The following is a 27,999-nucleotide window of genomic DNA, read 5'->3' as shown; positions in this document are numbered from 1 at the left end:
GCCACAAGAAAATATAAAAAGCCCCCAAACCATTTTCATTGGAGTGGGTGTTTCAGGACTCCAGGTGAAAGGGGAACCGCCTTGTGGATCAGAACGTTTTTGTCACCCGCATTTACTTGATTGAAGAAAGGCTTGCACCAATGGAAGTATCTATAAATGTATAGCAAATAATGTGCCATCAATGCAGCTTTACATCCAGACGCTCCAACGTTTGTCCTGATGAGTCACAGACTCTGCACTCACGCTTCCAGAAGAAAGACAACTTTAATTCTCTTTTCATACAAAATATTTAATAAATATGACTTTCAAAAATATATTGCCAGCTCATCACACAATTCTCAAGTTCATAACACAATAGTCAAAAAAAGGACAAATGTTGCCATGATTTCAAAGGGGTTAACAAACATTTTTAAGAGCCTAATTTATTTTATAGGAAGTGTGCACAAACAAATCAGAAAAGCAGAGCAAGGCAGTGTTTGTGAATGAGTCCCATTGCCCCCTTACTGTTCAAGTACTCATGGCCTAGCTTATGCTATTACACTGACTAAAGCAGATGGGAATTTTTGGGGTGTCATGGATTGACTTGCCTTGCAAGCTGGTGGATTTCGACAGCCTTTGAAATATATTAATGGGTTAAACTTAAGCTGCAGAAGAGTTTTTTTGTTCCCTTAAGTATATATCCATTAGTGGCAAGCAATATGTCTGCCACCACGTCCAGCTCTCTCTCACAGCATCTGTGATCTTTCGTTGTCCTAACCTTAGTTGAACTCACTTAAGGTCCTGGCAACAAATAATGAAATGTCAAAAACAAAAAACAAAAAAGTTCTCAGGCCCAAAGTGCCCATCTTTTGTCGTCTGACAAATTTTGAAGTTTGTTTTTTTATTCAATTCATTGAAAAAAAAAATTCAATGACAGAAATGTATCTATCAAAACCTTCAATCTATACAAAACATAAATAAAAAGGAATGATAAGGCTCTTGATTATTAAGTTAATAAATCAAATATACACAATGATTAATAAAAAAAAATGTACATATCTACAGGTTCTAAATTGTCACATATATTCTTCATTTTGGCAGCGACTGCTGACATCGAACCCTCTCTTCTCCCTCCCCTTCCCATCCAAAATAAAAATAAATAATAAAGTGGATTTCTTTTTTTTCATTTGACAATTGCTGAAGTTTAAAGCTGAGAAGGCACTTTCTCCGAAACAGAACTAAAATGTTTACCAAAAATAATGACTGGATCTAGTGCTGGACATGTCAGTTTAAGCCACTGGACCACAACGACACCAGGAGGCCCTTCCATGTGTCCGCCAAGTCTTGTTAAGAAAGGGAAATGAAATGCACAACAGGACACTTTTGCAAGTTGTTCTGCAGTGAAATGTAGACCAGTGCCTTATAATTCCAGCCAAACAAAGCAACCGTCACTGCCAGTGTAAGCCAGCTTGTCAGAACTTAAATTAACACGGGGAAAATCGGAAAATACTGTGGGGTCAACAACAGACATGACAGTTTTCTAACTACACATGTCAATGTTCCCCGGTTTTAACCCACCACCTGGGTGTGAAGGCATAAGGCTTGGTTGCTCAGCAACACAGCTGTCTGCTATACAATGTAGTCCATCCTGTTTATGCTGTTTGCTGTCTCCAAGTCTCTGTTATCCTGTTTATTAGTCCAATTAGGATGCTTGGATGTGGAATTGGGGTTGGAGATGGGCGCCTTCTCGTCCCTCTCCACCAGTGTGTATGCTGGCTGTTTGGCAAAGCGGCTCTTCTGTAAGTGCCTCTCCTTGTCGTCCTCATCCCCTTCCGGATGATTTGTCCTTATTTTGGCAATGATGGAGTTCTTGTTTTCGTAGTCTTTGATGGCCACCGTCAGGCCCACGTGCTTTTCTATAGGGTTCTTGATCTGGTTGAGCTGCTCTCGCACGTTGTTGGTCGTGTTGTCCTCAGAGCCGTTTGCCGACGTCCCATTGTGGTTGCTCTGCTTCCGCCGGCGTCGCATGCACCAAAGAAGAACGGAGACCAGCACCAGCACCCAGATGACGATAAAGATGGAGCTCAGAAGAGGCACAAGGTAATCTGATGAAAGAAGACAGGGAGTTGCTTAGTTTTAAAGAAAAAAAAACTCCTAATAGAAAACAGAAAGCTCTGCTGTACTGCAGCCTCATGAGGGCCAAAACAAACCAATTTAGAAGCCGCAACAAGGAAGGAGGATGCCTCGACTTGGCCAAGGCTGCAGCCAGACGTCGCCGTGTTAATAAATGGTAAACATGAATACAAGTCCAAAAAGCTGCAGCGCGCATCATGTCTAACAGTGAAATAGTGCTACTTCTTTCATAAATATTTGCAAGAATCTGTTGTAACCATTAGAGACAGCCATGTATATTTATACTGCTGATCAGTAGACTTTTTATAGTCCCCCTCCAATTATTGTTTGATCTATTTTCAAGGAATTCCCAGTGGTCTTTTAATTATGATGTTTTTACCCAAAAATCAAAAAATGTGTCATTTTTTAGGAAATAGTTTCTCCAGAGCGGCAAAAGTTTATTAGGTATTCACCTCCGAGTTGTGGGCGGGACTATTGGTGTGAAGCAACTCCGCCCTCTCTTCCCATTACCTATAACTGAAAGCTCTCCATTTATGAGCTACCTTATTTAGTCTTCTCCAAGTGGATGCATCAGAATATAGGGGAGCAGGAAGCTTGTGGCCCGTCTCTACACCACAAATACAATCTTTTTCTACCATTTATTGGTTCAAATTCAACTAAAGTAATATTAATAATCCACCCACAAATTCTTTCACTTGGTCATGCGTTTAAGTCTGAAACTTGACTTTAATCCTACCTGTTTTGTTGGGACTTGGTACGCGAGCTTCCACAATGGCAGATATGATTGTGTTGTTCCCATTGCGTTTGCTAACCAGGTCGATGATCTTATCCGTGATCTCTTTTATGGGGCTGCGGTCCAAGCGGTGGTCTTCTGTTGACTTTACACAAAGAAAAGCTTTTTTAAAATCTCCTCAACATTTTTTTAATGTGAAACATGGAAAACCGAGAACTCCAGACGGAACTCACAATGCAGACGTGGATCTCATTGCTGGCCGAAAAGGATGGGTCACATGTTATATACAAGCGTTGTTCCAAGGAGAAATTCTTGACCACATTTAAATGCCTCAGCTTGTTGCATACTCCCTCCACAGTCAAGCCCTGCACAAAGAAATAAAAGGAAACACGTTAGCAAATGGAAATGTAAGGGAATCCAAGCTAAAAAATGGAAAACTATGTTTGCATTTTGGCTGTTGGTCGAATATACCATCTAGTTCAGTCTAATTTAGATTAAGACCACAGCTTGAATAGGCTTGTTACTATTGGCCTCCACACTATTAGGAAACTGGCAATTGATCATCCTTTTTGGCCTCTGAGCCGCCAGTGGTCTTGTTTAGCAACAATCCATATGTACTGAAATGAATCCGACAGTGTGGTTGGGTTCGGAGCAGACTGGTATGAGTTGTAGTCGTGATGAATTTCAGAGAAAGCTCCCACATTTCTTTGTGGCCAAATTCCTCTTGTTGCGGAGGAGAACTCTCGAAAACCTAATCTCTCACAATTTTCTGCCCTATTTAGTAATGAGTGAAGGTGGAAGAAAGGATGAAAAATTACCCAAAGGCTGTTCAATTTTTTTCTTGGAAAAACTCACTGATGACTAGGGTAGGAAAGAAGGAAAAAAAAAAAAAAGAAAAAAAAAATCAATTCGGCAATATATTACGATATTTCGTTTGGCGATACTCAATTTCACATGTTGAAATGACAATATTTATTTAATTATTTATGAGCGTCCTTCAATGTCTTGCTTTTGTTTTCCTTCTTAACCTCCAACCACTAGCTGGCAGCAGAGGACACTGAGCAGCTCTACACCGCGACCAAAACAACAACAAGATCTGTCAAATGTTGAGTCAGCCTCGCGGTTTTGGTTGTTATGAGACATATACTACTTAGTTTTGACTTGGAATGGGTACTTGTTTCTTCCAGTACCAAATAAAAACGTGGATTGCGGTGCTTTGTAGCGGGTCAGCTACGAACGAGTGAAGCAGTGGAGCTGCGCAGCGAGTCACGCACAAATTGTATTGTGAGACGTGTATCGCGATACATATCGTCAGATCAGACTCTTGCCAATACACACCCCTACTGATGACATGATCTCCTTGTTAAAGGTGAAGGTGATGTTGGCACAGCTGCTGTCCTGGTAAGGGGAGCTGGGGTGGCATTTAACGGGGGGCTTCGGAGGGTTGGAGTCCCAGCACTCTCCAGCATCAGGACAAGGCTTCACGAAGCAATGGCCGTCCCTAATAGGGAGGCAGCTCTTTCCCACTGGGCAACCACCTCGACCTTTACCACCTAGTTTGCAAGATCTTGGCCCACACCACATCTGTAAAGGAAAAAAAAATGACAAGTTTGATTAATATTAGGGATGTTTTTGCCTTTTTTTTGGGACCAAATCTGTCATTTGATTTTGAGTTTTTGTAACACGTTAAAAAAGCAGAACAAATTGAATCAACAGGTCCAGGTTATCCCTTATTTTTATATATTAACCTTATTTTACCATTTAACACTTTAACTTTAGAATCCTGTGCAATAGCTTCAACATCAAGCAAAAATAGTGAAACCTTCAACAAGACAAAAATAGTTAGTATTGACTTGTGTATTGGCATGAGTCTGGCGACATGATGTATATCGCGATATGCGTCTCACTATACGATACATATTGCAGTATATCCCAAGATTGTACCAGAACAATCACTCGTTCTTATCAGAACCCGCGTTTTTATAGGATACTGGCAGTACCATGGCACAGAGTTTGGGTTTGGTACCCATGCCAAGTAAAAATCTAAGTAGGACATGTCTCATGACAAAAACAGCTAGGCTGACTAAACATGTCGGGGTGTAGAGCTGTTCAAAGAGGCACAGTGTGCTTTGGTGCCAACTAGCAGTCAGGGATTTAGGTGGAAAACAAGAGTAAGACGCAAAACTACGTTTGCTTATAAATAATTAAATATCGTCTTGTCAGCATTTTAAATCGACACATGCATATGAAATATCGCAATGTATCGCCAAATCGATTTTTCCCCACACCTCTACTATTGACTAGTAAAAAAGAAAAAAAAAAAAAAAAAGTGATAGTCATTTGAGGAATGTTGGCGACTTTAGCATCTTCAGAACTATTTAACATGCATGTCAAATTCATGTCCGTCCCTCCAGATCATTTTATTTTATTATTATTAATGATCCCATGTTTTCTTGCGCTTATTTTCTAACTTGTATAACTTTGACAAAATATATTTTTAATGGAGGGTAAAATATTGAAAGTTATCTAAAGTTTAAGTAGATTTATTCTGGAATAATATTCATGCCTGTTTTTATTCAAGCTCATTTTCAAAAGTTATGTTTTAAAGTTTTAAAAATTTTGTTTTAGTGTGTTCTATAAATGTTTATCCTGTTTTGGCTCCCTGTGCGAATTAGTTACACACTCCTGATTTAACATTTTTTGATCAGATGTAATTCATATCTCCATTAAAAATTCTTTAAAATTACCTTTTAAAACAGTTTTTGTAGCATAAATAGGATACATATACACCTAGTTCATATCCATGGAACCATTCATTATTTGGGTTGGTTTTGAGAAATTATTTTGGATCACTTTTTCCCCAAAGCTTGCACTCTTAAAAATATTGTTTCTGTTAAAATGCCTTTGTAGGTTGTTTTTCGATTGAAGACAAATTAATAATAAAAATAATACCGGATTCTAATTGAGTCTAAAACTACAGGATTGGGCCCGATTTCCGATCGCGCGATTGGATTGGAACATCCCTAATTATGATGCTTGTCTTGTCGTAAAACAAGGGTGAAATATTCCACCTGATTGGCCAAATGGACACCTTTTAAGCTAAAGAAGGGACATTTTAGGCAGGTGTTGCTGCTGCGCCCCTCAAAGATTATAATAAAGATGGATTTTGACTCTTCGTGTCAGATTTTGTGTAGGGTTTCTATTTTTCTGGGAAAACCTGGCCATTTTGTGCAAAAGCATGGGAACGTGTGGGTGGAATCAAATGATATCATGGAGTATATCTTACAGTTCCGATCATGTTCTGCCCATGAGCTCCACGAGTAAAGAACCTTTGTTTATCCGTTCTTGGACTGAGCTGTAGGACACTGAAACAGCATCCAACACCATTTTAGCAGTGCCATTGTGTTGTAATTTTTTTTTCCAAAACCATCATCTGAATATCCAGCTTGACACTGAACTCCACCCTGATCTAGTGTTGAGGCCCCACCTAAAAACGAAGGCAGCGTTTCACTGGGGGACGACTGAGCCTGAATGTTTCCCGTAACAATTTTGCTTTAAATAACCAAGTCCTTTTCGCTCTTAAGTCTAAATAAATATTTGAATTTTCATAAATGTGTGTTGACATTTTGTTTATACCGACCTTTGTGCACACGACTTTTCCATTGGAGCATTGGCAACTGTTGCAGTCTTCTTCCCATTTGGTTCCATCAGCAGCAACGTGTCCGTTAACAGAGCAATGTTTCTTTGTGACTGTGTTGAAAAGACAAAAAGTTAGGCTTAAGAACTTCATATAGAGCAAAAAAACCCAACTTTTTTTTTTTTTTAAATGAAGCCATACTTTCTTGACAGTGGGATCCGGTTCTGTCCGGGAGACACAAGCAGCGATATCCGTTAATCTCATCCACACAGGTGGAACCCAGAGCACAGGGAGAGGACTGGCACTCGTTGATATCTGTCAGAGGAGAACAACCAGAGAATGGAAACTGTTTCTGTAAGCTCCAACAAACAGGATTCAAATGTTGGATCAAACAAATTCATACACCTCTAATTCCACTGCTTTACTCATGTCATTTGAAACATGCATGAACGCTAGACAAAACAAAAGCCCTGCTTTAAATCCATCCTGGACATTTTTGCCCCTTACAGCGTTCAGAAGAAAGCAGCGTCATTAGCTGGTATGCAGGAGCTGAAGGCTGGACTCTACAGAACAAAGGCTTTGCAATGGGAAAGAATGTGGCCATCTGAAAGCCTTTAAGAGGGAAAACAATCTGTGTAATCAGTGTCGGAGAGCGCGGCTGATTAGCTGCTGGCCTGCTAAGCCGGTTTACCCCTGGGACAGCATCACGGCCTGGTGGAGTGACACCAAAATGGTTCAGCTTGGCCTGGAGCCCATTGCTCAGAAAACTGCTCGACTAGACGTTCAGTTTTAAAAACTGAAAGGCTCAAAGCAGGACAGTGGAGGAAGGAATAATACTCACTAATGCGACAGTCTGGACCTGCGAAGCCTGGCGCACACTCGCAGCGGTACCAGTTGTCCCCATCGACACAAGTCCCACTGTTGTAGCTGCACGGAAGAGCAGACAGGAGAGTTTTATCTGGATTTGAATTTCCAGAAGACAATGAAGCTTAGATTTAACTGAAGTTTCAGGTGTGTTTTAGAATTCCACACTAGATTTCACAAGCTGAGTGCATCCCAGGAATGAAAGACGGGAAGACGTTTGGCTCCCAGCAGCAAGCGAGCATGCAGGTGAGGACCAACACGAGGTGCAGCTTGTTTACATCTGTTGAAATCTACAGGAAATGTTTGGCTTCCACTTACCAAGGGTGTGGACTGCAGTCGTTGGTATCTGCAAAAGAAAACAGAGAGGGAGGGAGACAAAAGAAAAGCAGTGAGTGTGTTGTTTTTCGTTTCCTCCCTGTTGTAGGAGTGTTCAGTGAACATGACAGCACAGAGCACGTCTGAGCTTGAGTGTGCAGAGGTGTGGTGAGCGCCGCACCACCCCATTACTCCGCTTTACTGGCGACAGAGTTGACTCGCACCCTTAAAAAGCGAATTCCAGCTCCCCTCGCCATCGTCCACACCCAAATTCCCACCCCCTACCGTTTCTCCTTGACATGCAATAGTTACAGAGGAATTTATGTTTGGGAGCACACGTGTGCAGGGCAGGGATCCCAGGAAAGTTGGGGGAACTGGAGGAGGGCTGCAGAACAAGCAGCCATGTCACTATTTGGACTGAAATACAACGACTGGAGGGGAGGAGAGGGGTGTGTGTTGGACTCTGAGGAACGGTGAGAAACATCTGGCTCCACTTTCAGGAACAACCCCCCCCATAATTTTTTCTTATTGCCAGCAACAGCCAGGGAGGAGGAGGGGGTTGAAGATAAAGATGATAAAGAGGTGTTTCATTGTTTGAGCGTCCGGTTGGCGTTTCCACTTACTCTGGGTGCAGGTGGGACCCTCCCAGCCTTCCTTGCAGACACAGGTGAAGGACTCTCCCTTCACCACGCAGGTACCTCCATTTTCACATGGGTTGGGCAGACAACTGGAGTTTTTTGCTGAAGGAAAACAGGGAGGGAAAAATGTCACCGAGCTGTCCCCAATGTCAAACAGTTCTAAAGCAATTATGTCCAAAACTGTCATGAAACTCCAATGTTTTCATGCAGATGAGTTTAAAGACACATTCCAACAAAAAATGTGATTTTAACATCTTCTAGTGGGATTTTTCTGACTGTGGACAAAATGTATAAAAAAAATTGACTTAAAATTGCATTCCTGAGTATTTATTTATTCAAATTCAGACATAAAGCGCCGTTTACAAAAAGCTTGAAGCTGTGATGTAGGTGCTACGATCGAACAACCACAAGCTCACTGCTCTGCTCCATTCTGATGCATCCACTTGTAGACAAATAGATCCATGTACGTCTTTGTTTTTCTCATCTGAGCTGGTATCTGGCTCAAAACTGAGTAAATAGATAACTCGAATATTGCTCGCCATTGTAGGAGGGGGACCTGGCTGCAGACAAGATGGTGCCTGACATCATTGGCCGGAAGTGGAAATTTTACAACTTATCCAAATCTAACTATAATTCAGTGTTTAGGATTGTAGAAATAAAAGTTGTATTAAAGCATATAATGGGAAAAGAACTTCCAAATCTGGACATAGGTGTCTGCAGCCAGGTCCTCTGGGATTTTTGTTGCACCATTGATGTTAGGTTAGAAGAGGCTGTAAGCTAGTGGGAGAGAGTAATTAACCCTTAATTATGACTAAAAACTGCATAATCATCAATAAAAGACCACTGGGAATACTTTGAAAAGAGACGATCAGAGTGGAACTTTAAATATCTGTCACATCTAATGATAAGAAATGCTGGTAAATTGCACAGTTTTGATTAAAAAAAAAACTCCATACACTCGAGCAAGTAAATGCAGCGTGAAATCAAGCTGCCGTGAACAAGGAGACACACCTATGTTGCACGTCGTTCCCTCCCAGCCCGGGGAACACTTGCACTGGAATGTGTCGCCCTCGTCATGGCAGGTCCCCCCGTTGTTGCACGTTGCTTCATCACACTGACTTTCACCTGGAGGCGACATTGAAAATCCAAGGGTTTCTCAGGTGAGAGGTAATTAAATGCTGAGCTCATACCAAAGAGCCTGCATGTGCAGACTACACATCTATGGAAAGAAAAAAAATGATGAAGGCGGGCGAGGTACTTACGGGAGTGGCAGGTTTTTCCCTTCCAGCCATTTTTACACTCGCAGAAGAAATCAGTCACCAGGTCCCGGCACGTTCCTCCATTACGACAGGGGCTGGTGCTGCAGTCGTCGATGTCTGCAGACACCGCCGTGTGGAGTGTTATTCGTGTCAATGACAAATGCATCTTGTGCAAGGAGAAATTCCTCATACTCACTTATCTCGCAGTGGTCGCCTTCAAAGCCGTCAGCGCAGATGCACTGGTACACGCTGACTTTGTCGATGCAGGTGCCTCCGTTGCGGCAGGGGTTACTCTCACAGTCGTTGATGTCTACGCCAAAAAGGAGGATATTGATGACGCGTCAGTGAGCGTGCATCTGGTTTTTAAATCTGCTAGGTGGTATTGGGCCTTACTCTCATGGCAGTAGGTGCCCCTGAAGCCCTCTTGGCACTCGCAGGTGAACTGTCCTCCGGCTTGACTCCGGCAGCGGCCGTGAGGTCCACACACATTTGACGAAATGTAGCGCTCTCCTCCCGGTGTGCTGTTGGATGCCACAGCGACCGTGCAGCTGTCAATCACTGCAGAGAAGACACATTCAATATTAAGAAAAATCCGAAGGCTTTTAAAGTTAAAGCAAAGAGAAAAAAACCTGTATATGCACCATATATTCATTTGTTTCCAGTTTTTTTTTCTTTTTTTGTACCATTTCCCCCCATGATTTTAGGTGAATGGCCCCTTTATGACTTATTCCACGCCAAAAGCAGAGAATCATACCGTCTGAATGTGGTTGGTCCACTCACTCAATCACACAACTTAGAAAAATGCACTCATTACTTGAAGAGGAAAAGAAAAGACAACACATCAAGCAAGTATTTACTGAGAACACACACAGAGCTATCATCTTTTTGCCCAGTTTTTTAGCAAATTTAGAAGGTGGGGGAAATGACAGGAAAAAGCTGAGCAGCACAAATGTGCTTCACCTGAGCCAAGAAACCTCATTGCAAGAAGCTAAAACACAAAGTATGGCTCTCTGGAGGAAACTGCGCCGACAGTGAAAGCTTGGCTCTGCTCTGCGTTTTACTGGAGCACACCAACGGCAATCATTTTGTCAGATTTCAAAGACAGGGAAGACCTGTGGAAAATATGCACCTGTGCATGTGGTGGTCCGACAGTGGTCCTTTAGGTGGGAGCAGTTCCTGCCCTCATAGTCTTCCGGACAAGCGCACACGTAGTCACTGGCCAGGTTGAAGCAGGGCGCTCCATTCTGACACGGGTTCTGTGAGCAGTAGTCGATGTCCAGCTGAAAAGAGGAGATATGGAAGAGATAAAGTGATGATCCTTTGAAGAAGGCAGAGATGCAGGAGCAGCGTGGACTTCAGCACTGAGGGATGCGTCGCTCCACGGAAAACTTTTGAGTATGTTCTGCAGAAATTTAAGAAACTCTACAGAAGAGCCGAGCAATGGAGGCATCAAAGGTCCAAACTCACCTGGCAGAGGTTTCCTGAGAAGCCGGTCAGACACAGACACTGGAAACCGTTCACCTCATCCTGACACCGGCCGTCGTTCAGACACGGCGAGCTCGCACACTCGTCAATGTCCCTTTCGCAGAGCTCGCCGGTAAAACCAGGCGGGCAGAGGCAGCGATAGCCGTTCACCAAGTCCTGGGGGAGACAAAAGTGGAAGCAACCACGCGTTTGATGAATGGCTTTACAAGGGTGGAGTCCAAACTGGAACTGTCAAACCAAGGGGCACAATAAAAAACATTTTCGGGGGGGGGGACTTGGCAATAATTTCAACACATTTTCCTGGCACAGGTTCAACACAATAATGTTTATGGTAATTTAATCTATTGCGGTCAAGAAATCCCTGTCCTAGCCTGAGAAACCTCTGTGAACTCATTTCTTAGATTTGATTTCAGAGAAATTCCACTGCTGGCTTGAAGCAAACAGTTTACACCAGCTATTTATATAAGTGCTGTAAACAGCTCTGGCATTGACTGCAAGAAACAATAAAACAAGCAAGCTGGCAAACAAGATACTGATGCATGATAATTTTTTTTTCTTTTTGAAATCCGTCACTCACCTTACAAGTTCCTCCATTTTGGCACTGATCCTTGCAGTCGTTGATGTCTGCAGGACAGAACAGCAGATTACTTCAGTGCAGCCCGACTGTGCGACCTTTCTTTGAAAACAAGTCTGTGCTTCATGTTTCCCTTGGTGGGGCCGTTTAAAAACAACGCAGGAGAATGCAGCAACAGAGCTGGATAATTCAGCTCTGCAAAACACAGTATTGAGCAATCACGTCTGCTGCCAAAGGAAAGTAGAGCTGGGATTGTTCTGAGCCCCCCCCCTAATCACTGCAGCTATGCTCCCAGCATCACACGTGTCTAATAATGAGACAAAACACTAATTTACACTCCTGGAAATCCCTGATGTACTCTACATCTGCAGCCGACAAAAACTCACTGATGTCACAGTTCTGGCCCGTCCAACCCAGCAGGCACTCGCAGAAGTATCCACCAATCAGGTTGCGGCAGGAGTTGGCATTGACACAGGGCTTGCTGTCACATTCGTTGGCATCTAGATGGGAGGAGGGAAGGGGTTAGCGGCGTGCACACGTGCGGTTGACGGGCACAAGGAGGTTGGGTTTCTCACCGATCAGGCACGTCTTCCCCGTCCATTGTGACGGACAGTGACACTTGTAGCCGTTGACTAGATCCTGGCAGGTCCCTCCGTGACTACAGGGGTTGGGGGAGCAGTCGTCCACATCTGTACGGGAGACAGGAAACCTGGTTGGAACCAGAGACTCTTCCCTGCAGGATTCCTCACGTTTGATCGGACGGATCGAGCTTACTCGTGGAGCAGGAGGGGCCACTCCAACCGGGAGCGCACCGACACTCGTATCCTTGACTGGTTTCTGAGCAGCTCCCCCCGTTGGAGCAGGGATTAGAGAGACAAGCCCGTTCCGCTGAAAAGAGGGGGAAAAAAAAAGCTTGAAGATATGAAAACTGGACCTGGCGTTCTAAACAGGAAGTGGTCAAAATCCCATAGGCTTGTACAGAGAAATAAACAGCTAATACTCAGTCATTCTACTTGTCAGATTAAAAATTCTTCCCCCCCTTTTTTTTTTTAAGTTGTTGGTAATCCTCATTTTTATCATGACATTTTATCTGTAGTTCAAGACATAAATTGGCCAATCAGATACCTCAATTAAAAGTGGGCGGAGCCTGCTGGCCCACACATCCAGCACTCAGAATGTTTTGTAGTCTGTTTTCCAGCAAAGTCACTCCTGATTGGCGAGAGTGGTTGTCATAGAAACATGGACTCAGAAAGTCTGAACAGAATAAAAAAAAATTCCCCCCAAAAATGGCGATTTAATTGATTTTATTTACCTGGAGCTAGAAGTTAACCATTTTCTGTGGGAGGTCAAACTCCTTCACTCCAATTCTCATAAACAGTTAATAAATTAAAAATAAAAGTATTCTAAAAATCTCCTCCCATCTATAGATCCAGGGGTTAAACCTTTTCCTCACCTTCAAAAGCTACCCTCTTTTCCCGGTCGAAAAACCCGCTTAAAAAAACCCTCCCCCTATCTCCCTCTCATTACCCAGCAGCCCACACCACCAGGAAATCATCTTTCATGCTATGTTGACCTGACCAATGCACCGTGACCCCCCTTTAGTTCTTCTCCTCAGAGGCGGCACATGCACCAAGAGTGGCGGGATCGGCCCTGCAGCGGCCCTCCTCCTCTATGGACCGGTTCAGGATGAGCGGGTCTCAAATTAATCAAAAATGAATGATTCACTTAAGAAGGCGGTTAAAGGTGATCGGAGAATGTCTCAGTAGGGGGGAGGGAGAGGCTGGGAGCGGGAAAGATGCAGCCTCCGTTACCGCGGAGCCCGGCATTCCCCGGGCCGGCAGACCCGTTGCTACGGAGGGCACGGTTTCCTGACATCCCTGCAGTTAAGCTGTCAGCACCCTGCACGGCTCAGATTTAATGAGCAAAAACCATCATCTCCATGGTAAGTGTTGGCTCGGCTCCACACACATCTGCCTAAAGCAGCCAAGGGATGACCGGCCTCCAAAGATCAAACCCGTGGATTACCTGACTTGGGGGGCCACTTAGGCTCAAGTGGAAACAGATTATTGCGAGTTACCACCTCCTCTGATTACAAACTCTGGCCACCTCTGACCTTCTGTCTGCAAACTCAGTGAGCCCAGAAATCTCCCCTAAAGGAAACGGCAAACCTGATTCTGAGAAGAGTCCAACATGCTCTGGAATTAAAGCATCCAACTCACCTCTCTCACAGTTTGCACCTGAGTAACCCTCCGCACAGGTGCACTGGTACTTATCAGGTCCTGTGTTGATGCACGTCCCCCCATTTAGACATGGCTGGCGAGTTCCGCAGTAATTCAGATCTGAGGAAATTAGAGACATTTTAGAAACATTAGCAGACAAAACAGTCGCTTTAGCAGAAATTAAAAACAAAATTAACCTTTATCGCAGAGATGTCCCCCCCAGTTGGTTTCACACAGGCATTGCCACGGCTCCACGCAGGTGCCGTGCACGCAGCCGGGATGAGGGATGCACTTATCGCAGTACTGGCCCTGCCAGCCGTAGAGACAACTGCAACACAAAAACCACGCGATCAGCGGGATCCGGCGAAGTCCCAGCAACTTCACAGCAGTCAGGTTGAGGTAATCCCTGTGGGATCTGAAAATGTTATTATCCTAATCTCACACTTATTCCTTCACAAAAATGTCACTGATAATCTGAGCTTAACGGGCTGCGCTGCAGCACAAAGAGGCAGTATTCTCACAACGGGGCTGAATCTTTAAAGACCGCAAATGAATTTTAAGCAGCAGCATGTTTATGCAACAGCTTTGCAACAAAACGTGGGCACAAGTATTTAGCATTTTAACAAACTTAGAAAAAACAAGAAAGAGCACTAAATTACAGCTCTATTGGGACCTTTAGCACAGCTAACATTAGTATGCAGCCAGATGCTCCCGCTATGCCTGTGGCTTGGCAGAGAGGAAGCCCAGCCCTCCTCTCGGCTGCTCGTCCTCGTTCCCATGAGTCAGAAGTCAGGCTGGTGCCCCAAGGTGGAGGCGGAGAAACAGCCTGCTGACCACTGAAGCATCCGGGTCCATAATTACACTGATAACGGCGCCTTGTTCTTCCTCTGCAGTGCAGCCTGGCTGATAAGTCTGCTCTTTAAAAAGGTGGCAAGGTGGTGATGCAGATGCCGCCTTAAAGCTCAGCTACAGGAAACGCTGCGTCCCTCTGGTGGACCGGCGCGCTGATTAGCCCCGAGAAACGGATGGACTGTAAAAATAAACGCAGCACTTAAGCTAACTTCAGTTTCTGATTAAAGACACCATTTAAAAAAAATATAGCAGGGAATCAGCGGCGTGATCCCACATCCAAATTATCAAGGAATGTGATCTCAGACGGAGCAGAGCTGAAGCTCAAAAAACAATACCGCTTCCATAAAACATCCAAGTGAACTGGTTCTACTTTAGAGGCAACAAATGACAGTTTCTTCTTTTGGCTTAAAAAGAAAAAAAAACTCAACATGGACATCATAAATTAGTGACAGAGATGTTGCTCTACAACTAGCGACGTACTGCTGTTGTTAGACAAGAGGCTAATGGTGGGAAACGGCTCAGCGAATACAATAGAGATCACAGAGGAGCTTTCTTAGAAACTCTGTTAAACCTGGAGCTTTAACAGGGCCACACCTGTGCAGAAACAAGTCGATCTCTTCTTGTGCCAGTGGCCACGCAAGCTCCCACAAGAAACCCAACGAAGTGGAAGCTTGAGAACAAAAACAAAGCCGCTTCACAAAAGGAGAAAACCCGATCAGCCTTGTGCTTGATTTACAGCCAAATCAGACAACTAAGAAAGCAGCCGAGGCCGTCGCTGTGGGAAGAGTTGGACAGTCGGGGGATGAGGAAGACACGAACGCCGTGGCACATAAAGATACGGCTCTGATATCCATCTGTGCTGGATTTTCTTTAGGCTGTGTGCACAAACAGCATTAGGAACCCATTAGCTACACAAACAACTCACTTTAAGGCTCATCTGAACATTTCACACAACTTGACTAACAACTCTTGGTTTTCAGCATTCAATCATAGCATTTCTGCCATGTTTTAATCATCTCCAAAGCACTGCAACAGATTGAGAAGAAGCTCTGTTTGCATTTCTGCTGAAGTCTTGGTACGGATGTTGGGCAAGGAATAAAATAATAGCAAAAAAATTGGAAAGAGAAGTAGTCTTCATCAGGAAAAGAAGGAGACACTTGGACAGTAAAAGACTGATTACTTACTCGCATCCACCAGGCTCCTTGCACGACCCATGCTCAGTGCTGCAGCCCTGGCGGCAAATTGCTAGATGTAAAGAAAATACGTTTTATTACCAGAAAACACGAAAATATTTCAAATATTTGACACCAATTGATTTGTTTTTGCATCAAACCATTTCCACTCCACATGTCCCCCCAAATACCATTCTAATTCCTTTACTACTGGTTGATTAATTTCCAATATTTGTCTAAAACCAGTAAAGCTCAGAGATGAAACATCATCCGGTTCATGTTTACAAATCACCTTGAGCTGAATCTGCATTTTTGGACTACAACCTTGGAAACATTTTTTAATCTAAGATAAGTTGTGCAAAGATAGAAATATATCCAAACTTAATGTGTATTTTCATCACTCTCACGAAGGAACAGAGGACCTATGATGAATAATTTAGGATCCACTTGAATCCAAATACATAAAATTGGAAATAAATTCAGATGTCAAGGGGTTAAATGTCATTTTACAAATAACATCAACCTTGTCCAACAGAAAACAAGGAAAAACTTTTTTCTAGACCTTTGAAGTGATGGAGTGTGTTTAGAGTAGCAGACAGTGCATCAGCATGAATCACTGACTGTGGTCTGCTCAGTCCTCCTGCTCTCATGAGTGTTCATTCATCAGCAGGGCTTACCTGTGTTGCATTCAGGCCCAGACCAGCCTTCCAGACACGTTTTGTTTCCATTTCCGTCACACGTGTAATGCCCAAAGAACTCGTCCCTGGGCCGACAGAACTTGTTGCAACCAAAGCCGAAGTAATGGTCATCGCAGCGAACCCTGATTTGGTACTCGAACTGAGCGACGGGGCCGTTGTGGGTGCGCCTCTGCCAGTTGTGGCTGGGGTTGATCATGCCCGAAAGAGACGCTTTCTCTATCAACTTCCCTTCTGCACCTGAAAAGAAAAATCCTGTTTAAACTTTTTCCCCTCCTCAAAACACAGGTTTCCATGTTTGTAAGGAAAGGTGGAGTACAGCATCCTACGCTATGCTTTTGGGAGTTTTTTCCTGATCATACACTGAAAACCAAAAATGCCCCAAAAATTCTAACACAAATTGCAGAAGATCTCCGAGATAGCAGATTATATGTAATTAAAGCAACTATGTGTGCAACAGGAGAAAAATACAAGGAGGAAGTGCAGCAAAAAGTAAGAAGATGCCTGTAATGAGCACTTTTATCTGCCTTTTTTCTCACGCTCCCCGTCCCACCCTCCTGTTGGTTTCTGATTCCGAGCTTTACAGGCTGAGGATAAATACTGGACTGTAATGTTGCTCCCTGCATCTGCTCAGGCGAGGAAAGAACCGCAGTCTCCATAAATTATGGTGTGAGGACACCAACGCCGCAGTCACTCCTGGGAGGCCTGCCAGCATGCCATCAGCAGTTTTTTCTTGCCTTTTTTCTTATTCATTTTTGTCAGCTGCAGTCAAAATAAAGTTAACCGTTTGAAGTACCCATCTCTGTGTGTAGTGATGTACTGGTGGCAAAGGAGGTAAAAGAGCAGCCTGTGTTGTGATTGTAAAGTACACACAGACTTCGACCCAGAACCAGACTTATTTTCTTGTCAAACACGAAGGGGTCAGAGCTCTGTCAAACGGGCAAGGACTGTGCCAAGAGCCAAGGGCTCTAATGAGCTTCACACGCAGAGCAAACACACTGGAACTGAGCAAACACGCTCAGCCCAACCTCCAGACACCGCACCGTCTGCTTACAAGTCCCACACATTAGCACTGCTAATTCACTCGCACACGCCACACTCGCTACTCCACGACGAAATCTCCCACCTGGGAGTGAATGAAAAATATGTCACAATCATTATTTACCAAGGCTCACACAAGAAGAGGTGGACGACCGCGAGGCCAATGGCTTCTCTGGGTAGTGATGCAATGAAGCCAAGAGGGGGATGGTACTGTCATTCATTTACTGCAAAGTGGCGTAAGGAGGCCCGAGTGGCGTTCTGAACTCACAGAGCCGGGCGACATTTCACAAAGGTCCGGGATCCAGAGCCGGGCCGTGCGGCATTTCGGCAACGACTGCTAGCCTGCGGGGCCAGGAGTAACAGCGCTTTGCTACCTGCTGCCTGGCACCCAGAACATTAATCCAAACAACTTCAAACATTAATCTGTATCAGAAGTAAAAACTTTTCTTTTTTTAAGAAAAAATAAATAAATTAAAGCCACGAGCCAAGTTGTATGGTCCACAGGCGCTGTGGCCCCATCAATATCCCGTTATACCAGCCCTCAGTGGCTAAACAACAACTCCAGACCTTTCATTTTCCCCCTCTGACCATGGTCCGGCTGCATGAGACAAATTCAAAAGAAAAAAAAACAAAAAACATAACACTTTGAGGCTTTGCTGTTGGTTTATATAATTAAAATCAATCTTTTTTTTTTCTGGTCACCTGAGGATAATTTTTAGAACAATTGGCAAACGTAAACATTTGAATTTGGCAACCAAAGTTTTTGTTAATGACGCCCACTTTCCTAATATGTTCATTTAGTATGTCATATTGTTTTGTTCAGCTTGAGACAATGATTCATGTATTACATATTCACAATATTCCAGTAAAATATATGCGAGCAACAGGAGAATGCCACTTTTTGCTGGTTCGCTACACCAAAAGGTGTTCAAAATCTACAGCTTTGAAAATCCAAATTCCAAAAGATGCTCGAGGAGTTAGGAGGCAGTAGATCTAAATCTCTAGCAGGAGTTTAAATTAGTAATTGGGCCTAAAGAGGATATTTTTAGAAACAGTAAGATGGTAGCCTTTTCCGAAGGTCAACAAAACTTGGGTTGTGGACTTAAGCTGACAGCATGTGTGTCAAATTTGGTAAAAAAGATTTTTTTTTTGCTTATTGTGCAAAATTGCCAAATTTCACAATTCATCACAAAATGGCGCCAAGTCATAGATCATGAGGACATCCCATAATGGTTTGAAAACTTCCTTTGAATATTCCCGACATGTGTCTTTTGGTTTAGTCTGTGGATTTTGAAAAAAATGTCTTGAGTCCTTTAAGATGTTGGCTGTTATGGTATCTTTTTTGGGCGGTGGAGGGGGGTTTTAATGCCTAAAGATTCATTTTCAACAGGTACTAGGTGCATGACAATCTCAAATATTAAAGTCCAAAAGCCAGATTTTGAAAATTGTTACTAAACAGATTTACATTTAACCTAAAGTTAATGCCAATTCCATAACTGCCTCAGAACAAGATGACAACAGAGCTGTAACTTCACCAGAATGAGCTCAGAGGAGCTTGAACAACACAAACATTCTGGGAACTCTTCACACCACCATCCTAATGGTTCTCTAGGGACCGGCAAATACAGCATAAATGACTGAAACCGTGTTGAGCTCAAACAGACAAACATGTATGAGCTGAAGTTCTGGGATCAAAACACATCCTCCACCCTCACCCGGAGCCAGCAGGTCCCCATCCAAATCCAAAAACAATGTCAAGCCACAGAAAAAGCAAAATCCTCGTGTTGCACCTCAGTGACAGTCAGAACTTTTCCAGACGAGCCACCTTGCATGATTGTAGCCTGCAGGCTGGTTGCAGCCTGAGGCTCCTGGAATCTACATGAACTCTTGAGTTTCATGCCTCAGTGACAGCAGGACGGTGTAACCCCGACCTCGGCTAGCAGCCCCTGCTCTCCGTCATCGTCCAAATAAAAACATTTTCAAAAGCTGGTGGGGGGGCCACCCTGCCCTCCTCTCCTATACCACCTTAAAAAAACTGAAATTAGGGATGAGATGACTTATTTCTGCCTACATTAAAAAAAAAATCCCATTCAGACACCTGTCAGCACATTTTAAACAGATACAAACAGGAATCTCTGGAGTGGAAGAGTGAAGGCAGCTCAGGGAGAGAAAACTTCCTTCCTAGCCTTCAGCATAAGTGCTGCTTTGAGTGCAAGGAGAAGACAGTAAAGAGAAGATAGAGATGCCAGACAGGAAGAGCTTCTCACCGCTGGTTTCGTTGTTGAAGTCCCAGGCCTCCACGATCAAAGTGTAGGACCTCTGATGGAGAAAAGAGATACAAGAAGTTAGTGAGGAACAAGGTCTCCGCCGGAGGAAACGCATTAAGAAAATGAATAAGGGATGTCACAAAACAAACACTGCTAAGAAATGGTGACAATCTGATCTAAAGAAAAGTGGATGATCCTGGAGATGATGCAGTAGTTTCAGTGTAGCTACCTATCCACCCAACAAGATATTGTCTGATTATGTAAATCTGCAAAAACAATCATAAACAAAAAAAAAAAAAATACAATTCAATAGGAATTTACATCTACATAAATTCATGAATTTGTTTTTCCACAAAGTGTTTGTTAAAATGTGATGAAGGAAGAATTTCTAGCATTTCGAGAGGACACATTTTATGGTGCATGCAAGAATTTTAAGCTATGTTCACTACAGCCTCTGCAACACGTTTAATTGACCAGTTCCAATGAAGTCTTTGTAAATGTACGTAAATGCAAGTTTTTGGCTTCCAGATTCAAAACTTTTGCTTTTAAGCTTCATTAAGTTGTTTTTTAAGTCAGTTTTTGGGTTCTACGTACAACATAAATGGCCATATATGTTAAGTAACTGCCAAGTAATGTTAATGTGAATGTTAATTGAAAGTTAAATCGGGTTCAAACTTTTACCAATCAGGGACTCTGATTTGGTAGCAATGTATGGATGTCGTCCCCTTTAATTCATGGAAGTGGCAACCATATGAAAAGTGATCATGAAGTTCAAATCCATACTTGCAGTTTGCGCATGGCCAGAGTCGTATGACATCAAGTCTTTCATGTCAGAATAGAGCTGCGCTAGTAAACGGTAGAAAACAAAAATCGCGTTCTTGGATGCACTTTCTGGAATGGGCGCCATAAGCCTGGTGTGAACATAGCATAAGAGGAAGTGCTTCAGGATTCTTTTGAAGCTATGCAAACTTCTGAGATATGTGAAAGACATAAAGAAAAATGACAGTAGGGGGGGCGAGAGGGAGTGAATGAGTGCCTCAGTGTCAATGGCCTATCTGGATTTCAGCACTCCCAAAAACGCCTCGTCTGATTCAAAGCCAGTAGCGCTCACACCAATATCGGTTTACACACTGACCCTGCTTTGTGCTGCAGCCCTGAGGGATCAGAGTAGCAACTGCGACAGCTCACGACAGAGCTGGAGGGAAAGGACAATCCAGCCGCGGTGCTCAAACATCCTCCAGATACCTGTCGTGTAGCAGTTCCCAACAAAAAGACAGGATTTCTGCTGTGCCACCAAGGTCCTGGTTGCTACTATGAGTTCATGTAAACAAACTGGCTAGAAGGAAAACCCCCTGCTCGCCTTTCACACAAAGAAAGGAGCATGACTCACTCCTGAAGTCCTCCTCCTCCTCATGGCTTCACCTTGTTTTCTCAGGCATTCGACTTTCCATCTTTCCAGAAAACATTTATCTCAACACCTGTCAGTATTTCACAGCAATCAGGGCGTCACTTATCTGGAATGCATCCTTTCTCTGCAGCAAACTTCACTGAATTTCCTGACATAACATGAGTGATTCAGCAAAGATGTGATACCAGAGCACTAACTGTAAAGGTCCGTCCTACACCTAGTTATTCCAGCAGTGGAGTCTCCAGGCTTCAACTGTTAAGTAACATTATATCAATGCGTTGGTGTTGGCTTCTTTTGTTCAACCCTAACCACAGCTGCAAAAGAGCTTTTTCCCCATTTTGAGGATTCGTTTTCATGCCTAAGCAGCTGCGTCGTCACAATAGGTTCCACCACTCAGCTAGAAACTGCTGTGGGGTTGGGATGATGAGGAAGAAGAATTCCCACTCATAACCGCCTCATAAAAGTTGTGACGATACTTTAAAAAAATGGGAAAGCAAATGTAGTTACAGCAGAGGTGAAATGTTTAATTGATTTTCCCTTCAGGTGAAATCCCTTCAGTGATCTGAACACACTGAACATCCTGTTTTTGCTTTGCAGAAACATGGCAGTTACAGTCAGAAAAGCAATGGATCCCGGCCAACTGAAAATGTCAACAACTGATTCACCTCCCGCACTGACAAGACAGACGAAGCTGAAGCCCCGCTCTGCGGTAGGTTCTACATTGAAAAGATTATCAGCTAATTCTTGTACCCCCTACAACCTGAGTGCAACCATGCCCTTATTTAGAGGGCACTTAAGGTCTCGACACATAAAACTGCACAACTACAAGAACAGGAAAACACACCCTCATCTTGCACGATATGGACTTGCCTTGACATGGAGCAGTTGCAGCGCTATCATCTTTGCAGACATGAACACATATTATTCTTCCCTTAAGATGATTAAAGGCATGTATACAAAAAGAAAAGATGCCTTAAATTAAAAAGTCAGTATTTGTTTGTGTATTTCATGAAGACACTTAACAGTTGGATCTCACAGGGTCACTTCATCATTAATGGCACACATTCGTCTTCAACCTAAATATTTGCTTGCTGAAAGTTTGATCCAGTCTGCCTTCTCATTCACTAGCACTCCATAACTTCTTGGCTCTTATCAGCTTGCAGCCGTCTGCCATTGCCAGGTTCGCGTTTCCCAGGCTCCCAGCTGACTCACTCCTTTGCTTTGAACTACAGAGAGCACACTCCCTTTCGCTCTTACACACACTACGCTTGTGTATGTGTGTGTAAGTAAGTGTGGCCATATGTCTTTTTATCTTTCCTGGCCAAGCAGACCCTGTCCAACAGACAAGCAACATAAGTGATAAAGATCCTTCCAGTTCAAGTCACACGTACTTGCCAAAGAACACTTCTGAATCCTCTCAGTAGGGGAATTTTCCTAACACACACTCCCATCCTGTCCTCCACTGAAAACTGAGCCATCGTATGTACCATTAGCAAGAAATCTAACAAAATACAAAAGGCGAGCTGTGTCTCATGGAATAACAGGGAGAAGCCAAAGGTTGAAATGAAGGCGAGGCGCAGCAGATTAGACCGCTCTAGGCCTTCACTCAGCACAGAGGAAATGTAAACACTCCAGTCAAAGAGATGTTGACCCTCTGTATCAGTTTTCCTGAGACAACCACTTCAATAGTATCCATCTGCAATCTAACCAAAGGCTGCTAAGCGTCGCAACCTTTTTGCCTTAAAACCCAAGGATCAGTCACGAAAAGCCAACTCTCGTGACCACAGTCTAAAGCCACTGAAAGGAAGGAATGCATTGTTTCCCCAGAGATTTCCATCACAACAAGACTTTGAGAAAGACTGCTGTACAATCAGAAGCTTATCAAATAACCTGTTAGGTTAAGTCAGCCAAGGACACACCAGGATCTCACCCTGGATGAAAGAATCTCACCTTTTGCCAACCAAATCAGGACACAGCAAACAGATTTCTGGAAGGCAAACAAGTTTGAGCCGAAGGATGAAAGCCTCATGAAGCAGTCGACAAAACAAGCAGTAATCTCCCATGCACATGGGGTCACTAACCATCAACGGAAACAAAAACATTGCACAGGTTATTTTAATAAACGGTTTTAGAACACATGTTCTTTGATGCAACCTGAAAACCAGTCTGATAAGCAGTGAAGCACCCACAAACAATTATGTCGCGTCACATTGGCAAGGCACTGCAAGCATCCCGTAAAAACAGAAAAGAAAACAAAGGGAAAATTAAAAAAAAAAGGAAAAACACTTCTCTGTTCTCCTTTTCACATGGGTAATCGGCATTTAACTGCCACATCAGAGGAGTACATAAAACAAACATGTCATTACTCCACCAGAAGCCAGCGGCACTTTTCCTGAAGGCTGAGCTGCCTATTGTTCTGTGACACACCTGATTTGAGTTCTCAGACTGCTCCAACTCATCAACAAATCAATCAGGACATCCAAACGCCGAGAGGCATTTGGATACGGCATTACTTTGTTCAAACCGATGCAGAAGACAGATATGCATTTTCACTGAGACACAATTAGACGGAAGAATTTGGGAGGATCCACTCGTCTTGTGATGTAAGGAACAGCTCAAGCTTTGACAGATCACGGTCAGTCAACGCTTTTATTTCACACGTGGGAAAATACGCTGAGGTGGCCAAAGAGGCAAGGTCACAGTCCGCCCCAGAGTCAACTTCATCACTGCTGAGTCTACGACAACTGCTTCCTGTTGCTTGCCCTACGCTGGCATTACAGCTGCACTGCCTCCATTATGCTCCATAATCCTCACTGTAGTCACCGAGGGCACGCCATTGTTCCCGCTTGATACACTGTGAGGGCCACTGGAGCCGGGCCCTCACTCCTGTGGAATAAAAGCCTGAAGCAGAGTCCCTGAAACACCAGCTCTCTTTTGTCAAAGATGTCCAGCCGACATCATTCAATTCAGCTGGACGCTTGGCTCTTGCCCTACCTGATCTAAGCGCATGTGTGCAGCCTCATTAAGTGCAGCAGTTACGGTGGGTGGCAAGGTTAAAGCGATGAAATGCCTGGGGTCCAACCAAGCATGACTTAAACAAAGCCCTTTGCCTGGACAAGAGGCCAACTTCATGCAGCTCACAAGAGAGGATGAAGGGAAGAGGAGGGGGAGGGCTCCATGAACTCTGAGGACCCAACAACCCAATTGCACCACACTGCCATCTGTCCACAACAACCAATCAACTGATGAAAAGGACAAAGAGTGATATCATACCTAACCTGACAATTGTTAATGTGCACTGAAGTAGAGCACTTGAAGTGAAGGATCAGAGAATCCAGTCTTTCCCCAAATCTCCTCCAACTTTTGTTTTTATTATTATTTGAGCACATTCAATGACTTAGAGGGCTGAAATTCAACAACTAAGCAAACTACTTAAGTTAGAATGCAAGTTTCCTGTCAGTTTCAACATTTCTCCAGTGGGACTAATTCCTAAAATCCAAGATGAAACCAGTCAGCCAGTTCAGGCTCAAGTAGGCTTTATGTTGCTATGGCATGAACATAAACAGAAACCTTTGTTATTAAAAAAAAAAAAAAAGTGTGAGACAATCTTATTTAAGGGGAATATAATATCAGATCTACTGATATCAGTTTACTGACAAAGGGCTCTAAAAGTCAGTTTTTTTTCTTCAGGAAAAACGAACTCCAAGGATAAATCACAAACTTTTAGGACTTTTTCAGGCCAGTACAATACTCAAAGTCGCATCAACAACATCCACAAGATACGGGGTAAAAATAGCCTTGATGTAATTGGACACACACATACCAGCAGACCCTGCCTTTCAGCTATCAGGCACAGTGGAGGAGTTTGTGGGCCAAGTTGTGGGGCCAGTCAGTCTGTGAACAGTCCTTTTTTTTCACTGCACAGAAATGTGCTCCAGCATGGCAAATCATCTCCCTCACAGGGTTCCAACACTCCCACAGGCCTGTCAGGCCCATTTATTCAGCTCCAGAAGAAGGGCTGACAGTTAAAGAAACCAGAAAGTTGGTTTGTGCACTGGAGTTGCTGCACTGTGCAACACCACCAGCTGCCAGGGAGACAGAGGAGGAGGAAAAGTCTGCAAGAAACAGACAGGCAACTTTTCATCTCACTTATTGGATGGAGCCAAGCAAGGCTGACATGTTTAAAACACGCAGTTTGCATAAAGGAAGTTTCTACCAGAGGAAAGCACTTTTGGCCTGATGGTTTAAGTTAAGCAAAGCCTAACAATCCAGGTTTAGGGGCAAGTTTGACACCACATAGATGGACAGGTCTAGGCCTGATGGGAAGGATATGCACCTGGTGAATTAGCAGATAATGAGGAGACCAGGGGGCTTTCTCATAAAGAGCTAAATAGTTTGAGGTGGTTATCCACTTTTTTTTTTTGAGTAAATGGCAGATCTTCATTTCAACTGCAAAAAGGATTTTATTTTCTTAACTTTCTGGGGGGTTAAGTCTCCACTCACCGGCCAGGCAAAAGAGAAGGGCAAAACTATCAAGGATTCCGTGAGGTCATTCCCCAGTGCGCTCTTGAAAGAAAACGTATTCCCTCCGAGCACCGGCGTGGATCCCACTCCGAAGCTGCAGGGCCCCGCAACGGACACCCGCGACTGGTATTCCTTCAGACACACTTTGAAAAACGTATCGCACTCGTCCCGCGTGCACTTTCTATCCGCGGCGTTCCGCGTGCCATCACAGCACAGGCCGTTCTGCAGCTCTCCGTTGGCGTTCTGCAGTGACAGGATTTGGATCTCGAATTTGCCCGTTCCCTCCGACACCTGCGGGGAGACACAGAGGTGAGTGCTTTGATCTCGACAGGTGAGCGTGTGTGCTGCGGCGCGGGAGCGCGCAGAGCAGACCAGAGCCGAGGGCAGCGTGCAGCGGTTCATCCACGCGCTTGAACCGACTGACCTCCGCCGCCTGGCGCGGCTGATCCACGTACCTTCAGGAGGAAGCAGAGGAGAAAGGCAGCAGCCACCGAGCCCCGTCTCCAAATCATGCCTCCGGACTGCTGTTGCCACTCGTTTGTTCTAGTCTTCTGGCCGGGACACGGCGCCACAGCTCCCCGCTGGTTTACGCATGCACGAGTGGGAAACAACACTTTCATAAGCGGAGCGCGGGAGTCATAGAAGAGCTCTTCCTCGTGTCGTCTCCGACAGTCTCCACTTGTTGCTGAGGAAAGTTTACGCAGAAGCCATGCGGCTGCCGATCCCACCGCTGACTGACTGTCTGACTGACTGACTGCTGGTCGGAGCTGGAGTTCAGCTTCACAAGTTCAGGGAGGGATCACTGAGGGCCCCGGGCCTTAATATTCATGAGTCCCGCCCCTCCGTTATTATGAGGACAATCACAGCCAAGATTGAAGACTTTCCAGCAAAGCTGATGAGAAAAAAAACACTTTTCCACGATTTGTTTCATTTTAATTATACACTTTAAACAAAATGTTTTTCATTTTACAACATACAGTTTAGAAAAAATGAACAAGATGAACAAATATTCAGATTGTTAATCTATATTTTGCATTCTCCTCAAATTCCACTTCCAACTCACGTCTATCAAGGTTTTTACTGAAGCAACCTTGGATGACAAAAACATGAAATTATATATATTTTTAAAAATGCCCAAAATGTGTGAATTCTAAGCATTATCCTTGTGGAAACATGTTGGAATGCAAAAGATGGAGTTTGAATGATTGGAATTAAGAATCTGCAGAGAAAAGAACTTGAGTGCTATAATGGCAGAAAATAAAGCAGATTCATTTATGGAGACAAATTCATACATAAAGGCTTTTCAGACAATCAAAGTAAAATTACAATTAAAATATCAAATACTAAATTGATTAAAAATATATTTTAAATAAATACAGAACTGTAGGTTTAGTCTAAAAATATATTATTGTAACTGATTATACAGTTAATGGTCTAGTCCTATCTGGACACCAGCACAGGGTCTGCTCAGAATCTGAGCTTCGTGGACCATCATGTTCCAGATGTTCTTTGGTGCTAAACCATGAAGGAACTTGCACACAAATAGAGATTCTTTATTTATTCTGAGCAACAGGAAACCAGTGGGAAGACCTGAGGACCGGACTGATGTGGTCCATCTTCCTGGTTCTGGACTCCAGCTGCTTCAGTTCAGTTAGAACGTTTCAGTGATTTAGCCTGTTGGAGAAAAACGTGTAATTAGGTCTTTCTAGTTCTGCTTTAGACTGTTTCTGTTTAATTTCGGAAATGTTTTTTAAGTTGCTAAAATGCAAATGATGGCATAGATTTAACATAAATGTAGAAGTCCAAGTCTGAGTCTGTAAGTTTGCCTGCCTTGATTTCTAAGTGGACTTGGTTTTAGTGCCCACGAGTGTCCAGACACTTTTCCTTTATTTATATATATATATATACACCGTATATATATATATATATTAAACTTAACATGTTCTTAGTCTGAAGAAGAATTCTGTTAGTACACTTCTTCCACTACACATACATGGTCTATTAATCTTTTTCAGCCCAAAAATGGGTTTAATGTCAGAGAATATATTCATGGATCAACCTGTATGAGGCTGAAGGTGGCGTCTGATTGTTTTTTTTTTTTTTTTTTTTCAAATACTTTAACTTTTGAGGGTAAAATTTATCTTCATCCTCTGTAAAATATCTGCAACTGATGTAAACTTTATTTGTACACTAGGTTTAGTGTA

The 27,999-nt window shown here is 43.5% G+C and overlaps 1 protein-coding gene across 1 annotated transcript; it reads right to left on the bottom strand.

Moving 5' to 3' along the window:
• Window positions 1–245: 245 nt before the first annotated feature.
• jag1b (jagged canonical Notch ligand 1b) lies at window positions 246–26,619 on the bottom strand. The gene is made up of 26 exons (XM_024296707.2): window positions 26,251–26,619; window positions 25,775–26,086; window positions 19,864–19,915; window positions 16,538–16,795; window positions 15,873–15,933; window positions 14,034–14,164; window positions 13,837–13,956; window positions 12,392–12,505; window positions 12,193–12,306; window positions 12,004–12,117; window positions 11,621–11,667; window positions 11,026–11,199; window positions 10,688–10,838; window positions 9,952–10,116; window positions 9,755–9,868; window positions 9,562–9,675; window positions 9,311–9,424; window positions 8,285–8,401; window positions 7,665–7,692; window positions 7,324–7,409; window positions 6,684–6,797; window positions 6,486–6,595; window positions 4,184–4,429; window positions 3,079–3,210; window positions 2,849–2,990; window positions 246–2,084 (listed from the first exon to the last, which is right to left on the bottom strand). The coding sequence occupies exons 1-26, from the start codon at window positions 26,413–26,415 to the stop codon at window positions 1,609–1,611; spliced, it is 3,771 nt and encodes a 1,256-aa protein (XP_024152475.1). The 5' UTR covers window positions 26,416–26,619; the 3' UTR covers window positions 246–1,608.
• Window positions 26,620–27,999: the final 1,380 nt, after the last annotated feature.

Source organism: Oryzias melastigma, linkage group LG15 (assembly GCF_002922805.2).
Source record: "Oryzias melastigma strain HK-1 linkage group LG15, ASM292280v2, whole genome shotgun sequence".
In the NCBI taxonomy this organism is placed as follows: Eukaryota; Metazoa; Chordata; class Actinopteri; order Beloniformes; family Adrianichthyidae; genus Oryzias; species Oryzias melastigma.
Note: the sequence above shows the minus strand (reverse complement) of the source record. Positions and strands in the feature narration are given on the sequence as shown.